Raw genomic sequence first — 17021 nt, 5'->3', positions numbered from 1 at the left:
AGACTTTCCCTTTCACTGAACAATAGCCCTGCAGAAACCAGTGGGTCTTGCTACAGAATATTTTGGCTTGTCTGTCATCCATTTTTCTGTTTCTTTTATTTGTCTCTCTTTCTTTCTTCCATCCATTCATCTCATTCTCTCTCCTGCTAGCATTTATACCATCTCATCTCATCCCATCCTCCTTGAAACATGTACCTAGTAGAGAGAGGAAATGTTAAAGAGAATCCATAGGATCTAACTAAGAGCAAAGGGGTGAAATTTAGCAATGAGAAAATGTAGGCTGAATACCAGGAAACATATCTGAACACCAAGAATCTCTGAGACTGTTAAATATTTCCCCTGAGAGATAAGCAGAAGCCTCAAAGCAGCCTTTTAAAACTAAAAGGCTACGTCTAGACTGGCATGATTTTCCGCAAATGCTTTTAACAGAAAAGTTTTCCGTTAAAAGCATTTGCGGAAAAGAGTGTCTAGATTGGCATGGACGCTTTTCTGCAAAAAAACCCCGATCGCCATTTTCACGATCAGGGCTTTTTTGCGTAAAACAAATCTGAGCTGTCTACACTGGCCCTTTTGTGCAAAAGGGAATTTTGCCCGAACGGGAGCAGCATAGTATTTCTGCAAGAAGCACTGATTTCAGACAGTAGGAAAGTGTTCTTGCGGAAATTCAAGTGGCCAGTGTAGACAGCTGGCAAGTTTTTCTGCAAAAGCAGCTGATTTTGTGGAAAAACTTGGCAGTCTAGACACAGCCATTGGGTAGTCTCTAAGAATAAGCAAAAAGCTGAAGCAAAGTACTATACCATATATTTGATGCTAAGTGAGATTGTCTCACGATAGGAGACTGGTCTGCCTCTTGAGCAACATTCACTGTATTCTGCTGCAAACATTTTTGATTTTGGCTGAGTATGGGGGCAGGGAATACAGATAAGATGTGACCTAATAGGTCTTAGACTTTGCAATTCTGACTAAGGTGCAGAAAAGGAGTGTCCTCTTTATTTCAAGAACTTTGTGCTGTTCAGTGGACCTTCCTCCAAGCAGGAAATTCCCTGCAGCCTAGATAGAATGTTAGCAATACAAAAGGCTACAGCAGGCCTTTTCCATTTCCAAATACTGTGATCCAATTCTGGGGCATTCTGGGGCATCTTAAAGACTGAGGGTATGTCTACACTTGCCCCCTAGTTCGGACTAGGGAGGCAATTGAAGCAATGAGGAGTAACAGTTAATTCGAGGTAAGGATTTTGAATCAGACTACCGCGTCTACATGCGGCGAGTTAAATCGGGCGACTGGCATTTTTGTAAGCTTCCTTTTTGTGCTTAAGTTTACCAAGGATTTCCCCTGTAAGCCAGTCCGGTCTCCTACCATGTTTGCCTCTCTTGCTACGCATCAGGATGGTTTGTTGGTGTGGGTAATATACAGGGTGTGTCTAGACAACATGGCTCTGTCGACAGAGCCATGTAAAGTAGTTTACACGACATAGTCAATGAGGGTATGTCTACACTACAGCACTAATTTGAACTAACTTAATCCGAATTAGTTAATTCGAACTAAGCTAATTCGAACTAGTGCATCTAGATCTAAAAACTAGCTCGAATTAGCATTTTGCTAATTCGAACTAGCATGTCCACATTGAGTGGACCCTGAACTGAGGTTAAGGATGTCCAAAAGCAGTGCCGGCAGAGCATCAGATTAGGACTTAGAGCGTGGAGCTGCTGCCTCAAGCTAGCCGAGGGCTGTGCTTAAAGGGACCCGACCCCCACCCCGGACAGACAGTTCTCAGGGGTTTTCCGCTTGCAAAGCAGTCCTGGCTTGGAGTGCCCTGAGTGCCCACACTTGGGCACACACTCTGCCATCACTCACAGAGCACTCTGCCATCAGCCCGGCTGCACTTGCCGCAGGCTGCCATCTGGGGGGGTGTCAGTAGGGGGGCTGCAGGAGAGTTTCCACCCCGAGGAGCCCGCAGAGCCACCCCAGTCCTCTTCATCAGGGGCTTGTACCCCATTCCTCCCTCACATACTTCCACTTACCTGTCCCTAGCCCCCCTTCCTGATGTACAAAATAAAAGACACGTGTGGTCAAAAATAGAAACTCTCTTTATTGAACAAAACTCAGGGAGACTGGGAAAAGGAGGTGGAAGACGGGAAGAGAGAGGGTGGGAGAGGGGAGGGCAACTAAAATGATCAGTGGTTTGAAACAGGTCCCATATGAAGAGAGGCTAAAGAGACTGGAACTTTTCTGCTTAGAAAAGAGAAGACTGAGGGGGGATATAATAGAGGTCTATAAAAGCATGAGTGGTGTGGAGAGGGTGCATACAGAAAAGTTCTTCATTAGTTCCCATAATAGAAGGACTAGAGGACACCAACTGAAATGAATGAGTAGCAGACTTCAAACTAATAACAGAAAGTTCTTCTTCACAAAGCAAATAGTCAACCTGTGGAACTCCTTGCTGCAGGAGGCTGTGAAGGCTACAACTAGAACAGAGTTGAAAGAGGTTAGATAAATTCATGGAGGTTGGGTCCATGGAGTGGTATTAGCCAGGGGGTAGAAATGGTGTCCCTGGCCTCTGTTTGTGGAAGGCTGGAGATGGATGGCACAAGACAAATGGCTTGGTCATTGTCTTCGGTCCATCCCCTGCAGGGTACCTAGTGTTGGCCGCTGTCAGCAGACAGGCTACTGGGCTAGATGGACCTTTGGTCTGACCCAGTACTGCCATTCTTATGTTCTTATGTTCTAAGCTCAGGGTCGGGGGTCTCACTGGACCACCTTGATTTTCATGCCAACCTGCTCCTGGGTGGCCAGGCTGGCAGCTATCCTGCCCTAGACAGCCACTTTCCTGTGCCTAGTGTGGAGGTCGTGGACATTGGAGGCTTCCCCCCAAACCTCGATGAGGTCCACGATGTCCGCACTAGACCAGGCGGGCGGGCGCCCGCCTCTTGCGGCCCTGGGCAGGCTCCTGGGAGCCGCCAGCCTGGTCTCGGGAAGAGGCGGAGGGCTGGGTGGCAGCGGGTGGCTGGTTCGTGTCGTGCCAGGTGCAGGGTCTGCTGGCTGGGTGCTGGCAGGCTTGCACCTGGCACAGGCATGGTAGCCAGACCCTGCCCCTTTAAGGTCTCCGGGGCCAGGAGGAGGGCAGAAGAGTTTCCCTGGTGCTGCCCAGAGTGGCCACCAGTGAAAGCTGGGGAGAACTAGCCTCCCATTAGTTTGAATTAAGTGGCTACACAGTAATTCAAACTACTTAATTCGAACTAGGCGTTAGTCCTCGTGGAATGAAGTTTACCTAGTTCGAATTAAGCGCTCCGCTAGTTCGAATTAAGTTCGAACTAGCGGTTTGTATGTGTAGCACCTATTAAAGTTAATTCGAACTAACATTTGTTAGTTCGAATTAACTTTGTAGTGTAGACATACCCTGAAGCGGGGATTTCAATAATCCCTGCTTCATTAAAATAAAATGACCGCCTCGCTGTGCCGACAGTCAACTGATCCAGCACAGAACGGCAGTCTAGATGCGGCGTGATCGACAAGGGAATCCTTTGTCGACCGCTCCTGTAAGCCTCTTGTAAACGAGGTTTACAGGAGCGGTCAACGAAGGCGACACGTTTAGACTGCCGCGCTGTGCCAGATCAGCTGATTGTTGCCACAGCGTGGTGGCCATTTTTATTTTGACTATGGTCATTGACTATGTCGAGTAAACTACTTTACATGGCTCTGTCGATGGAACCATGTAGTCTAGACACACCCAGAGGGAACGAGGTGTACCGGTAGTTCGAATTAGAGAGCCTAATTCAAAGTACGTACTCCGTGCTGCGTGTAGCCGCGGGCACGGAGTCCGCACTAATGGGGATTTAAAAATGGCGGCGCCCAGCAAGATGCAAATGAAGCCCGGGATATTTAAATCCCGGGCTTCATTTGCAACTTCGAATGCCTACATTAGCCACCCTAATTCAAACTAGGTTGGCAGTGTAGACATACCCAGAGTGAAGATGGCAAGTACTTTAGTACTGTAACATAAATACATATCTTAACATTATTTTAATGGTTATTTGGAGTATAGGGTCACAGGGTGAAATTTTTGCCAAATCCTGAAGGCACATATATCCACATATGAATTAAGTGGGTAGCAATTCCCATTTTTCTGTTATCTGTTGTGTTAAGGGTAAATTCATCTGAAGAAGTGGGTAGTGCCCATGAAAGCTCATGATATCATCTTCATTGTTTGTTAGTCTCTAAGGGTATGTCTACACTACAATGTTAGTTCGAACTAACGAACGTTAGTTCGAACTAACATTCATAGCCGCTACACTAGCGCTCCGCTAGTTTGAATTTGAATCGAACTAGTGGAGCGCTTAGTTCGAACTAGGTAATCCTCATTTTACGAGGATTAAGCCTAGTTCGAACTAGCTAGTTCGAATTAAGGGGTGTGTAGACCCTTAATTCGAACTAGTGGGAGGCTAGCCCCTCCCCAGGTTTCCCTGGTGGCCACTCTATGCCCCCCTCCCGGCCCTGGACCCCTTAAAGGGGCACGGGCTGGCTACGGTGCCCGTGCCAGGTGCAAGCCTGCCAGCACCCAGCCAGCAGACCCTGCACCTGGCACGGCACAGAGCCACCCACCCGATGTCCCCCAGCCCACCCTCTCTTCCCGGGACCAGGCTGGCGGCTCCCGGGAGCTTGCCCTGGACCGCAAGAGGCGGGCACCTTCCTGGGCTAGTGCGGACATCGTGGACCTCGTCCACGATCTCTGCACTAGGCACAGGAAAGTGGCCGGCTAGGGCAGGAGAGCTGCCAGCCTGGCCACCCAGGAGCAGGTGTGCATGAAAATCAAGGGGGTCCACTGAGACCCCCGACCCTGAGCCCTGAGCTTACAATGGCCGTCCTGGGTCAGACCAAACGTCCATCTAGCCCAGTAGCCTGTGTGCCGACAGCGGCCAACCCTAGGGACCCTGGAGGGGATGGACCGAAGACAGTGACCAAGCCATTTGTCTCGTGCCATCCCTCTCCAGCCTTCCACAAACTTTGGGCAGGGACACCACTCCTACCCCCTGGCTAAGACTACTCCATGGACCCAACCTCCATGACTTGATCTCACTTCCCTTTCAACTCTGTTCTAGTTGTAGCCTTCACAGCCTCCTGCAGCAAGGAGTTCCACAGGTTGACTATTTGCTTTCTGAAGAACAACTTTCTCTTACTAGTTTCAAGCCTCCTACCCATTGCTTTCCTTTGGTGTCCTCTAGTCCTTCTTTATGGGAACTCATGAAGAACTTTTCTGAATGCACCCTCTCCACCCAACCCCTGCTTTTAGAGACCTCTATCCTGTCCCCCCCCGTCTCCTCTTTTCTAAGCTGAACAGTCCCAGTCTCTGTAGCCTCTCTTCATCTGGGACCTGTTCCCAACCCCTGATCATGTTAGTTGCCCTCTCCTCTCCCAGCCTTTCTCTTCCCCTCTCCCACCTCCTTTTCCCAGTCTCCCCCAGTTTTGTTCAATAAAGACAGAGTCAATGTTGGAAGAAACGTTATCTTTATTTTGTACATCAATAAGAAGGGGGGCTAGGGAAGGGTAAGTGGAAGGAGGTGAGGGAGGAATGGGGTACGAGCCCCCGATGGGGAGGACTGGGCTGGCTCTGCGGGCTTCTGGGGGTGGAAGCTCTCCTACAGCCCCCCGATTGCCCCCTCTCCCCAGATGGCAGCCTGCGGCAAGTGCAGCCGGGCTGATGGCCGAGTGGTGTGATGTGCCCAATGTGGGTACTCCGGGCAATCCAAGCCAGGACTGGTTTTCAAGCGGGGCACCCCTTAGAACTGTCTGTCCGGGGTGGGGGTTGGGACCCTTTAAGCGCAGCCCTCGGCTAGCCTGAGACAGCATCTCCACGCTCTAAGTCCTCCTCTGATGCCCTGCCGGCACTGCTTCCGGCCATCCTTAAGCCCTGTTCAGAGTCCACTCAATGTGGACTTGCTAGTTCGAATTAGCAAAACGCTAATTCGAACTAGTTTTTAGTTCTAGACGCGTTAGTTCGAATTAGCTTAGTTCGAATTAACTAATTCGAACTAAGTTAGTTCGAATTAGCGCTGTAGTGTAGACATACCCTAAGGGTATGTCTACACTACCCTCCTAGTTCGAACTAGCGGGGTAATGTAGGCATACCACACTTGCAAATGAAGCCCGGGATTTGAATTTCCCGGGCTTCATTTGCATAAGTGGGGAGCCGCCATTTTTAAAACCCCGCTGGTTCGAACCCCGTGCAGCGCGGCTACACGGGGCACGAACTAGGTAGTTCGAACTAGGCTTCCTAGTTCGAACTACTGTTACTCCTCATTTCACGAGGAGTAACGGTAGTTCGAACTAGGAAGCCTAGTTTGAACTGATTAGTTTGAACTACCTTGTTCGTGCCCCATGTAGCCGCGCTGCACGGGGTTCGAACCAGCGGGGTTTTAAAAATGGCGGCTCCCCGCTTATGCAAATGAAGCCCGGGAAATTCAAATCCCGGGCTTCATTTGCAAGTGCGGTATGCCTACATTACCCCGCTAGTTCGAACTAGTGGGGTAGTGTAGACATACCCTAAGGCACTACAGGACTATTTGTTGTTTTTTCAGGTGTGTGTGTTTTTCCAGTTACAGACTAACAGAGCTACCTTTCTGAAACTCATCTTACTCTTCTTTAACAATTACCCTATCAAAGAGCGGGCGGGGTTCCATAGCCCAGTGGGCTAGTTTGCCTTTGATATATTCACTGTTACAGTAGTCCAGCTGTATTATATATGCTGCTTTGCATTATATTCTGCTTTGCATTATGTTCAGCAGTAATGCAAGAAACCTACAGGTCAGTGTCCTGTAACACATTAGCTTCAGCAAGCTATCATAAGGCTTAAAGCATATAAACTTTAAAAAGACAAACTTTGTACAGATTAACAGAAAACCCTGAATATTTGGGGAGCTGAAAAGTGAGATTAAGGGCCTCAGTACATCTGCAGGTGTTACATGTTTGAGACAGACACTGCTTTGTGTGCTGCAGGGAAAGGAGTTAGAGAATAAATCATCATAGGCATGCCTGGTGATGTAAAACAAGTGAAAGACTCTGATAGAGAGGTTGACCTCTTCTGGAAATACCCAATTTTTCATGATAACTAATCAAAAAGATACCAGCATGGTCCTTTGGAGTGTCCTGTCAGACTCAAGTTTGTTTTACTCCAAGGCAGCCTACGTCATTAGGAAAACAAAGAATTTTCCCAGTTCTCACTATTGAAAACATCACCATCATGCAGTCTGATTTAACAATCCAAAGTACCCACACTTCTTATTTATACTCTCCTGCTAGGGTCACAATCAAAGTTATTGTTGGCTCGTAAAGTGATCCACCACATAGAAATTACTAGCGATATGAATAAAACCAAACAAGCTATTACCCTTGTGTCTTCAACAATTTTCTGACATGACTGTTTAAGTAAAAGGATGTGTTATGGCCCAAGGAATTACAGTAGGAATTGTTTTCGTTATTTTAGGGTGAAAGCAGTGTAAACTGAATGGATAGAAGCAAAGAACTCAAAGAACAAGACAGGTACCAAACATCAATGATAGTGAATATTATATATAAGTCCCAGGGCTTATAGAATATTATATATAACTATCATTGGTGTTTGGTATATGTGTATGTATATATAGATAGATAGTGCCCATTACAGAAACACATCCCAGGGTGCAGGGAATCATCTTTTTGGTACACTCCTTGCACCCCAAGCATTGAAAAATGGCATTGAAACTGGCCCCACATATGCCTGACCATCTAAATCTGTACCCATGTAATATGGTTCATTTTTACTAATCATGCAGTTTACTCCTATTTAAATCAAAATCCACACTCACTGAAACAAAGCATATGTGAGCTTTCTGTCCCAAAGTGTTTTTAAGTATTTGCTTGTAAATCTGCCTGGCTAGTATTTAATTCCAGAGTGGGGGAAAAACAAGAGCACTTCAGAATTAAAGGTACAGATGTCCCTGTGTGATAGAAACATTCTAAACAACATATATCAGATATGATTCTGTTCTCGTCCACATGTGTGTAAGTCAGGAGATGCTTCACTAAGGTCAGAGAATTTTAGTTCTTGCTTTAGATAGGGAAACTTTTGTTCTTTCTGTGTCAAATTCACCTTTGTGAAGAGAGCCAGTAAGACTGATGCACTCCTTCGATCTCACTCAAGCCATGGCTGCACTAACACTTACGTCAGGAAAAATTTTTCACTTAAGGAAAATTTACTTGCGCAAGTAAATTTACAGTAAATCAGAAGAACAGAGGGGTTTTTGTAGTGTAGGAATTCCTTTTTCTACGAGTTCTTGAGCAAAAAGGTGTGTGTGGATGGGCAACAGAGGGGTTTTGCGCAAAAAGAGCCATTTGAAAAAAGCACAGGTGCTCTGATGGCTATTCTTCAAATAGCCATGAGAGCTTTCTTTCGAGAGAGTGTCCATGCAGTCAGGGGAGGCCCATGCATATAGGCAGTCTCGGCAGTCGCCTAGGGCGCCGTGTTAAACAGGGCACCTAATGATGACGCACCACCGTTGAGAGCTTTGGATGTGGGGGCGCCGATTGCGCATTCTGCCTAGGTCTCCAGTGGCCGGCAGCTCGTCTCGGAGGCGGGGGCGCTGATCATGCATTCCTCCTGGGGCACCAGTTGCCAGCAGCTCGTCTCAGGCCGCCCCTGCATGCAGTCTTTGCTCTTTGTTGCCTGTCTGCTGTACAGTACAACTAATATTTAACTATTCTAATCCTTCTTCCTAAGTAATCCCTCAACATCTCCTTAAAGATGATCTGAAAATATCGTCTGTGATCATTTTGTTTCATAGTTTTCCTGGAGCAGGAGAGTTGAGAGAGTTTGTTTTAAATCAAGGTTAGATATGGCTTGCATTGAGTCATTGCTATATGGCCCCTTTTCAATCCTAACTCTTCAACCACCAACTCATACAAAATGCCCCTGGCTTGTCTTGTCATATATGAGCAGACCAGTGCTCCTCATCCTACTCTACTGCTTTCCCATTCATTGTGAGATCTAGCTCTAAACAGGATCCATTCCAGATTCTCCTTAGTTTTAATTTTTTTGTGGATTTGCCCCTTGCAGAGCTAGTTTCTTTGTCCAAGCCCAGACCTTTCCTGTTCTCTCTAGTTGTGTGAGATAGGCCTTCTCTCTCCCTAGTCCCATTTTTTTCACATTGTTAGCACAGGATCCTTCTCCTTTGTGGCTTCTTCTTTATGGAACAGCTTCCCTTCAAGACTTTGCCTCATTCACTGTCCCACTTGTCAGCAAATACATCTCTTTTGCTTTGCCTAATCAGTGCTTCCTGGTTTCTCTGCTTCACTTCCTGTTGGATAGCCCTGGGAATTTTACATGAAGGTGGGGAGGGTGTAAAGGGGAGGACGTGGTTAGTTCTGTGGTTCTCTTTCTGTTTTCTGTCTCTAACTCTATGGGTATGTCTAAACTATATGCATCTGTCGCCAGAGGCATGTAAATTAGACTACCCGACATAGTCAATGAAGCCAGGATTTAAATATCCCTGGCTTCATTAAAATAAAAATGGCCACCTTGCTGTGCCGGCTCAGCTGATCGTCGGCACAGCGCGGCGGTCAAGACGCGGATCAGTCGACAGGGGAAGCCTTTGTCGACCGCTCCAGTAAACCTCGTTTCATGAGGTCTAAGGGAACAGTCGACAAAGGCTTTCTCTGTCGACCGATCTGCGTCTAGACTGCCGCGCTGTGCCAACGATTAGCTGAGCCGGCACAGCGCGGTGGCCATTTTTATTTTAATGAAGCTGGGGATATTTAAATCCCAGCTTCATTGACTGTCTGGTAGGGGCATGTAATCTAGACATATCCTAAATGACATATTTTCTTCCTTCCTTTCCTCTTCTGTATCTCCTCTCTCTAACTCTATATGATGTATTCCATACTTTTCTCTCTAGGGGAGCATATCTTATCCTTTGCAGCCTGTGCAGGAAGTGAGGCAATCGTCCGGTTGCTCATCAAACATGGAGCCAACATCAGAGCACAAGACACTTTGGGTAAGAGCTATTCAATGTCCTCTTTCAGAAAGGGTACTGTGGGAATGGTGTGCAGAGCCATCCATTGGATGGTTTGGGGCAACTGTCCAAGGCCCTACACTTTGGGGGGACCTGCAGGGCCAAGGCAGCCTGGGGGATTAATGGGGGGACCTGGTGCCAGCAGCAGAGTGACCTGGCCTTAGCCTGCTCTGCTCCCCTGGCTCCACACCACATCTCTTGGGGAGGAAGGGGTGTGGAGGAAGGGGTGGAACTGGCCCCTGAACTCACAGGAGGTGGGAAGTGGAGCTGACTGGTGCTGGGTCACTCTCCTTACCATCACTACTGGTGAGAGTGGGGGCAAATGCCAGCACCAGGCTCTCTGCCGATCCCCAACACTCAAAGCTCTGGGAAGGGAGATTGGGAGAAGGGGCTGAGCAGGGATGGGGTGGCAGTGGAGCAGGCAGGGCCTGGGGTGGATGAGTGTGGTGTCCCAGAGCCTGCACTCCCAGGGATGGCCCTGATGTCATGGTACCCAATGAAGTGGCCTTCTTTGTGGGATAGTGGTAGAAATGTAGCCGTGTTAGTCTGGTGTAGCTGAAACAAAAAACAGGACTGTGTAGCACTTTAAAGACTAACAAGATGGTTTATTAGGTGATGAGCTTTCGTGGGCCAGACCCACTTCCTCAGATCAAATAGTGGAAGAAAATTGTCACAACCAAAGGATACAATTAAAAATTACATCCTTTGGTTGTGACAATTTTCTTCCACTATTTGATCAGAGGAAGTGGGTCCGGCCCACGAAAGCTCATCACCTAATAAACCATCTTGTTAGTCTTTAAAGTGCTACATAGCCCTGTTCTTTGTGGGACTGAGTCTGAAATTTGTCTCCTTTAAGAAAGATGCTGATGTGACTAAAATAGTCCAGTGAAAGGCAACAAAGGGACATAGCAATAGGGTGGTGTAATGGACTCAGCAGTAGTCCCCCCTCCCTCATAACAGCACAGTCCAAACTAGGCCTACAGAGAACCCCTGGTGCAGAGCCACACAGAATATGACAGTTAAACCTCTCTAGTTAGCTGGATGTCCACTTACCATGGATGTGGCCAAGTTCCCCACAGTCTCATAGTTTGTTTACAGACACCAGTCCTGGCTCTAAGTGTTCTGTGCTGTTATATTTAGCTCTAATTTATCCCTACATGTCTTCTAAGAGCCCAGTAAGCAGTGGAAGTGTTGGTAAGGCTGCTAAACAATACTGACCTCCTGTGGTACAGCAAATTCTCTGGTTCGGCACCAGTCAGGTCCCAGGGGTGCCAGACTAGAGAGGTTCAACCTACAGGAGAACTCTCTCATATAGAAGTTGAGCAAGGTCTATATAGTAACTATCTGGGGCTGTGTCTGTATTGACAAAATTTTGCGCAAATACTCTTTAACGCAAGAGTTTTTGCATTAGAGTATTTGAGTAAGAGAGCGTCTACACTGGCATGTGCTTTTGCGCAAGAGATGTGCTTTTGCGCGAGAGCATTGGTGCCAGTGTAGACGCTCTCTTGCGCAAGAAAGCTCTGATGGCCATTTTAAACATCAGGCTTTCTTGCGCAAGAAATTGATGTTACGCAAGAAATACTCTAATGCAAGAACAATTGCGCAAGAGGGCTTATCCCTGAGCAGGAGCATCAGAGTATTTGCGCAAGAAGCACTGATTTTATACATTAGAACATCAGTGTTCTTGTGCAAGTACTCGCAGCCAGTGTAGACAGGTGGCAAGATTTTGCACAAAAGTGGCTGCTTTTGTGCAAAATCGTGCCAATGTAGAAGAAGCCTGAGAGTCTATCAGGTTTGGGAGGTGATTTGTGTTTCCCATTGTACCAGTTATTTCATCCCACTGTCTCCACTACAGGGAACACGGTTCTGCACATCCTGGTTCTCCAGCCCAACAAGACCATTGCCTGCCAGATGTACAACTTCCTTCTCTCCCATGACAAGAGCGAAAGTGAGCTGGGCGCCCTGGACTTAATCCCTAACAATGAGGGGCTCACTGCATTCAAGCTAGCTGGAGTTGAGGGCAACACTGTGGTGAGTTTGTGCGCAGTATTTGGCTGCCATGGGTTTTGATGTCACTGAGGCACATCACCATCTGAAGGTCCTAAAGCACTTTCCAGATATCACTTTTAGGGTTCACTCACCCACCAGAGTGCAGCTGCCTTTGGGGAGGCATATAGCAACTGTTCTGTTTCAGTAACACTACAGGAGAGTGACTGCAGGGGAGGTGTAATGTTTTTCTACTGTGAGTCCAGTGGAAAATGCTGGAGGACTGGTTCAGTGCTGATTCAGAGAGAAGACCACTACTTCCTGTCTCACCAGCACCATAGCACCAGGCTGAGGCAGTAACATAGAAAAGCATCCCCTATTGAGTCACTGGCAGAAAGGCATTTAACGCTGTGGTGGGGAAAGGAGAGCACCCCCTACTGAACCACTAACTCCTATTGCACATACGTGTTCCATCTGAGTTCTGACCCGATCCAAATTTGCTTGGCTTAAGAACAAATAAAATCACAGTCCACCTCCCTGTCTGCAAGGCTTCTGTAGACAAATGTTTTCAGAGCTGAGTTTGAAGCAGGGGTACAGATGGGATATTGGTGTAGATTTGGGCAAATATATACAGACTCTTATGAGTACAGCACTGACCTTCTTGCCAATTAGATGTTCCAGCACCTTATGCAGAAGAGAAAGCACATCCAGTGGACCTTCGGCCCCCTGGTCTCTACCTTGTATGATCTCACAGAGATTGACTCATGGGGAGATGACCAGTCTCTCTTGGAACTCATTGTTACCACCAAGAAAAGAGAGGTATGTTGGTGTGATAAATGGAGGGAGTGTCTGTTTGTACCACTTCTGAGTTGTGGATGACTTTATGGAAGTGTACTTTGAAATTGCTGTGTCATGGAAAGCCTGTATAGATGTAGATCCCCCAAGAGCTAGCAGGGCTCTGGCATGTTTCTCTGCTAGGCCAGACACAATGGTGAATGATCAGCACTCAAAATAAAGCACCTTGGCAATAGGTTTGCACTCCATGGGAGAGGAGGCTTTCTGCTCGTGTCTGAAGGGAGCGGGTTTGGGAATAATGGAAGATTACCAGAAAGCAGAACAAAAGACGCAGCTGACCCTGCAGGAATCCAAAGGAACAGCACAGGGAGGAAGAGGAGAAGACAGTCTTTTTGCAGCAAAGTAGAATGAGAGAGGTTGCTGCAAAAGTAGGACAACAATGGTCTGGATGACTGACCTGCCTGACTGACAGAACACAATAGATCTCTCAAGGACTCCCAAAGGAAGGGTGAGGTTTGTGGGAGGGGTATTATGTTTAACATGTTTTATTGCGTGGTACCCTCCTGTGCTTCGTCCATTAAGCAAAGAGCATCAATTTGGTAGACTGAACAAAGTGTGCATGTGTGTACTTGGTGACTGTTTCACAATTACTGCATGCCCCTGAGGGAGTTAAACTGTAAACCAGATGTTTCAGAGGAGTAGCTGCTTTAGTCTGTAACTGGAAAAGAACTTAAAAAACAGTGCGTAGTCCTGCAGCCCCTTAGGGTATGTCTAGACTACATGGCTCTGTTGACGGAGACATGTAAACTAGTTTACCCGACATAGTCAATGAAGTGGGGATTTAAATAATCCCCACTTCATTAAAATAAAAATGGCCACCATGCTGTGCCGATGATCAGCTGATCCGGCACTGCGCGGAAGTCTAGACGCGGATCAGTCGACAAGAGAAGCCTTTGTCGACCGCTCCCTTACGCCTCATGAAACAAGGTTTACAGGAGCGGTCGACAAAGGCTTCCCTTGTCGACTGATCCACATCGAGGGTATGTCTACACTACAATGTTAGTTCGAACTAACGGACGTTAGTTCGAACTAACATTCATAGCTGCTACACTAGCGCTCCGCTAGTTCGAATTTGAATCGAACTAGCGGAGCGCTTAGTTCGAACTAGGTAAACCTCATTTTACGAGGATTAAGCCTAGTTTGAACTAGCTAGTTCGAATTAAGGGGTGTGTAGACCCTTAATTCGAACTAGTGGGAGGCTAGCCCTCCCCAGGTTTCCCTGGTGGCCACTCTGGCCAACACCAGGGAAACTCTATGCCCCCCTCCCGGCCCTGGACCCCTTAAAGGGGCACGGGCTGGCTACGGTGCCCGTGCCAGGTGCAAGCCTGCCAGCACCCAGCCAGCAGACCCTGCACCTGGCACGGCACAGAGCCACCCACCCGATGTCCCCCAGCCCACCCCCTCTTCCCGAGACCAGGCTGGCGGCTCCCGGGAGCTTGCCCTGGACCGCAAGAGGCGGGCACCTTCCTGGGCTCGTGCGGACATCGTGGACCTCGTCCACTATCTCCGCACTAGGCACAGGAAAGTGGCCGGCTAGGGCAGGAGAGCTGCCAGCCTGGCCACCCAGGAGCAGGTGTGCATGAAAATCAAGGGGGTCCACTGAGACCCCCGACCCTGAGCCCTGAGCTTACAATGGCCGTCCTGGGTCAGACCAAAGGTCCATCTAGCCCAGTAGCCTGTGTGCCGACAGCGGCCAACCCTAGGGACCCTGGAGGGGATGGACCGAAGACAGTGACCAAGCCATTTGTCTCGTGCCATCCCTCTCCAGCCTTCCACAAACTTTGGGCAGGGACACCACTCCTACCCCCTGGCTAAGACTACTCCATGGACCCAACCTCCATGACTTGATCTCACTTCCCTTTCAACTCTGTTCTAGTTGTAGCCTTCACAGCCTCCTGCAGCAAGGCATTCCACAGGTTGACTATTTGCTTTCTGAAGAACAACTTTCTCTTACTAGTTTCAAGCCTGCTACCCATTCCTTTCCTTTGGTGTCCTCTAGTCCTTCTTTATGGGAACTCATGAAGAACTTTTCTGAATGCACCCTCTCCACCCAACCCCTGCTTTTAGAGACCTCTATTCTGTCCCCCCTCCGTCTTCTCTTTTCTAAGCTGAACAGTCCCAGTCTCTGTAGCCTCTCTTCATCTGGGACCTGTTCCCAACCCCTGATCATGTTAGTTGCCCTCCCCTCTCCCAGCCTTTCTCTTCCCCTCTCCCACCTCCTTTTCCCAGTCTCCCCCAGTTTTGTTCAATAAAGACAGAGTCAATGTTGGAAGAAACGTTATCTTTATTTTGTACATCAATAAGAAGGGGGGCTAGGGAAGGGTAAGTGGAAGGAGGTGAGGGAGGAATGGGGTACGAGCCCCCGATGGGGAGGACTGGGCTGGCTCTGCGGGCTTCTGGGGGTGGAAGCTCTCCTGCAGCCCCCCGATTGCCCCCTCTCCCCAGATGGCAGCCTGCGGCAAGTGCAGCCGGTCTGATGGCCGAGTGGTGTGATGTGCCCAGTGTGGGCACTCCGGGCACTCCAAGCCAGGACTGGTTTTCAAGCGGGGCACCCCTGAGAACTGTCTGTCCGGGGTGGGGGTCGGGTCCCTTTAAGCGCAGCCCTCGGCTAGCCTGAGACAGCATCTCCAGCAAGTCCTCCTCTGATGCCCTGCCGGCACTGCTTCCGGCCATCCTTAAGCCCTGTTCAGAGTCCACTCAATGTGGACTTGCTAGTTCGAATTAGCAAAACGCTAATTCGAACTAGGTTTTAGTTCTAGACGCGTTAGTTCGAATTAGCTTAGTTCGAATTAACTAATTCAAACTAAGTTAGTTCGAACTAGCGCTGTAGTGTAGACGTACCCCTAGACTGCTGCGCTGTGCCGGATCAGCTGATTGTTGTCTCAGCGCAGTGGCCATTTTTATTTTAATGAAGTGGGTATTATTTAAATCCCCGCTTCATTCACTGTCGGGTAAACTAGTTTACATGGCTCTGTCGACAGAGCCATGTAATCTAGACATACCTTAGACTAACAAAATACATAGATGGGATCATGAGCTTTCTGGGCACACCCAGTTCTTCATACTTGGTGTGTGGAGTGCAGGGAGAGGGTGTGTTTGAATACTGCAGAGTCAGAAGGACCCCGCTCTGGATACAGCGCTGCTAGGAGGAGGTTGCCAAGTAGAAGGTCTGTCCCTGCAAGTGTGCTTAGAGATCCAGAGGCTGGAAATCATTGCCATTCCATGAGACCAAGAATGCAGAGACCAGGAAGGGGAGCTCACTGGGCTCTGCAACAGTTGGCAAGTCAAATTGTTGATCTATAACCACCCTCATAAGAAATTATGCCAATATTCTAGAGTTAAGAGTCTGAAGTATCACAGCTTTCTGTGTAGGGACACTACAGGGCGTGGATTATGAGTGTAAGATATGATGGTATTTGCATGTGGGCATCAACCTATCCTAAGAAGAGGCTGTTATTTCTAGCAGGCCTGTGATCTTTGTCTCCTTGCTTCTCTTCTGATCTTGCTCTTATTTCCTCTTGGCTATTGGCATGGCAAGGTATCTGGGGCTATGTCTACACTCGCGGCTTCTTGCGCAAGTAATATGCAAATGAGGCTAAGTGTGGAATATCGTCGAGCCTCATTTGCATACCTAATGAGCCACCATTTTTTCAGAAGAGGCTCTTGCATAAGAAGGAGCGACTACACGGCCCCTTCTTGCGCAAGAAAAACCCTCTTACGCAATGCCGTTACACCTATTACTTTTCAGGAAGAACGGCATTGCGCAAGAGGGTTTTTCTGCGCAAGAAGGGGCAGTGTAGATGCTCTTGAAAAAAATGGTGGCTCATTAGGTATGCAAATGAGGCTCGGCGATATTCCACGCTTAGCCTCATTTGCATATTACTCGTGCAAGAAGCTGTGAGTGTAGACATAGCCCAGGTGTTTTCACAGTGAATGTTCCAGGTTGTTGGATGGGTTAGTGGCATTAATTAACTTGGTGGGTGTACCAGTGTGTCCCCAGAGTACTTGGGGTTGTCCCCGGGGTTGGCGCGGCACCTCCCGGTGTCCTGGTGCCCCGCTCTCATGTGGGGTCTCGGCTCTCCGCTGCACGTTCAGGCGCTTTGCTTCCGCCTGAGCGTCAGTGTAATTTCCCCACTGCT

At 48.3% G+C, this 17021-nt stretch overlaps 1 protein-coding gene across 10 annotated transcripts in view; it reads left to right on the top strand.

The window, feature by feature from the left end:
* LOC102448373 (transient receptor potential cation channel subfamily V member 6-like) overlaps nucleotides 1-17021 on the top strand; it is a 98093-nt gene that overhangs the window by 62589 nt on the left and 18483 nt on the right. For all 10 annotated transcript variants that reach the window (XM_075903092.1, XM_075903066.1, XM_075903108.1 and 7 more), the window contains 3 exons: nucleotides 9925-10023; nucleotides 11897-12072; nucleotides 12700-12846. In XM_075903092.1, the coding sequence (XP_075759207.1) occupies nucleotides 9925-10023; nucleotides 11897-12072; nucleotides 12700-12846 (422 nt within the window). The remainder of the gene's footprint in view (nucleotides 1-9924; nucleotides 10024-11896; nucleotides 12073-12699; nucleotides 12847-17021) is intronic.

Source organism: Pelodiscus sinensis, chromosome 1, assembly GCF_049634645.1.
Source record: "Pelodiscus sinensis isolate JC-2024 chromosome 1, ASM4963464v1, whole genome shotgun sequence".
NCBI lineage: Eukaryota > Metazoa > Chordata > Testudines > Trionychidae > Pelodiscus > Pelodiscus sinensis.
Note: the sequence above shows the minus strand (reverse complement) of the source record. Positions and strands in the feature narration are given on the sequence as shown.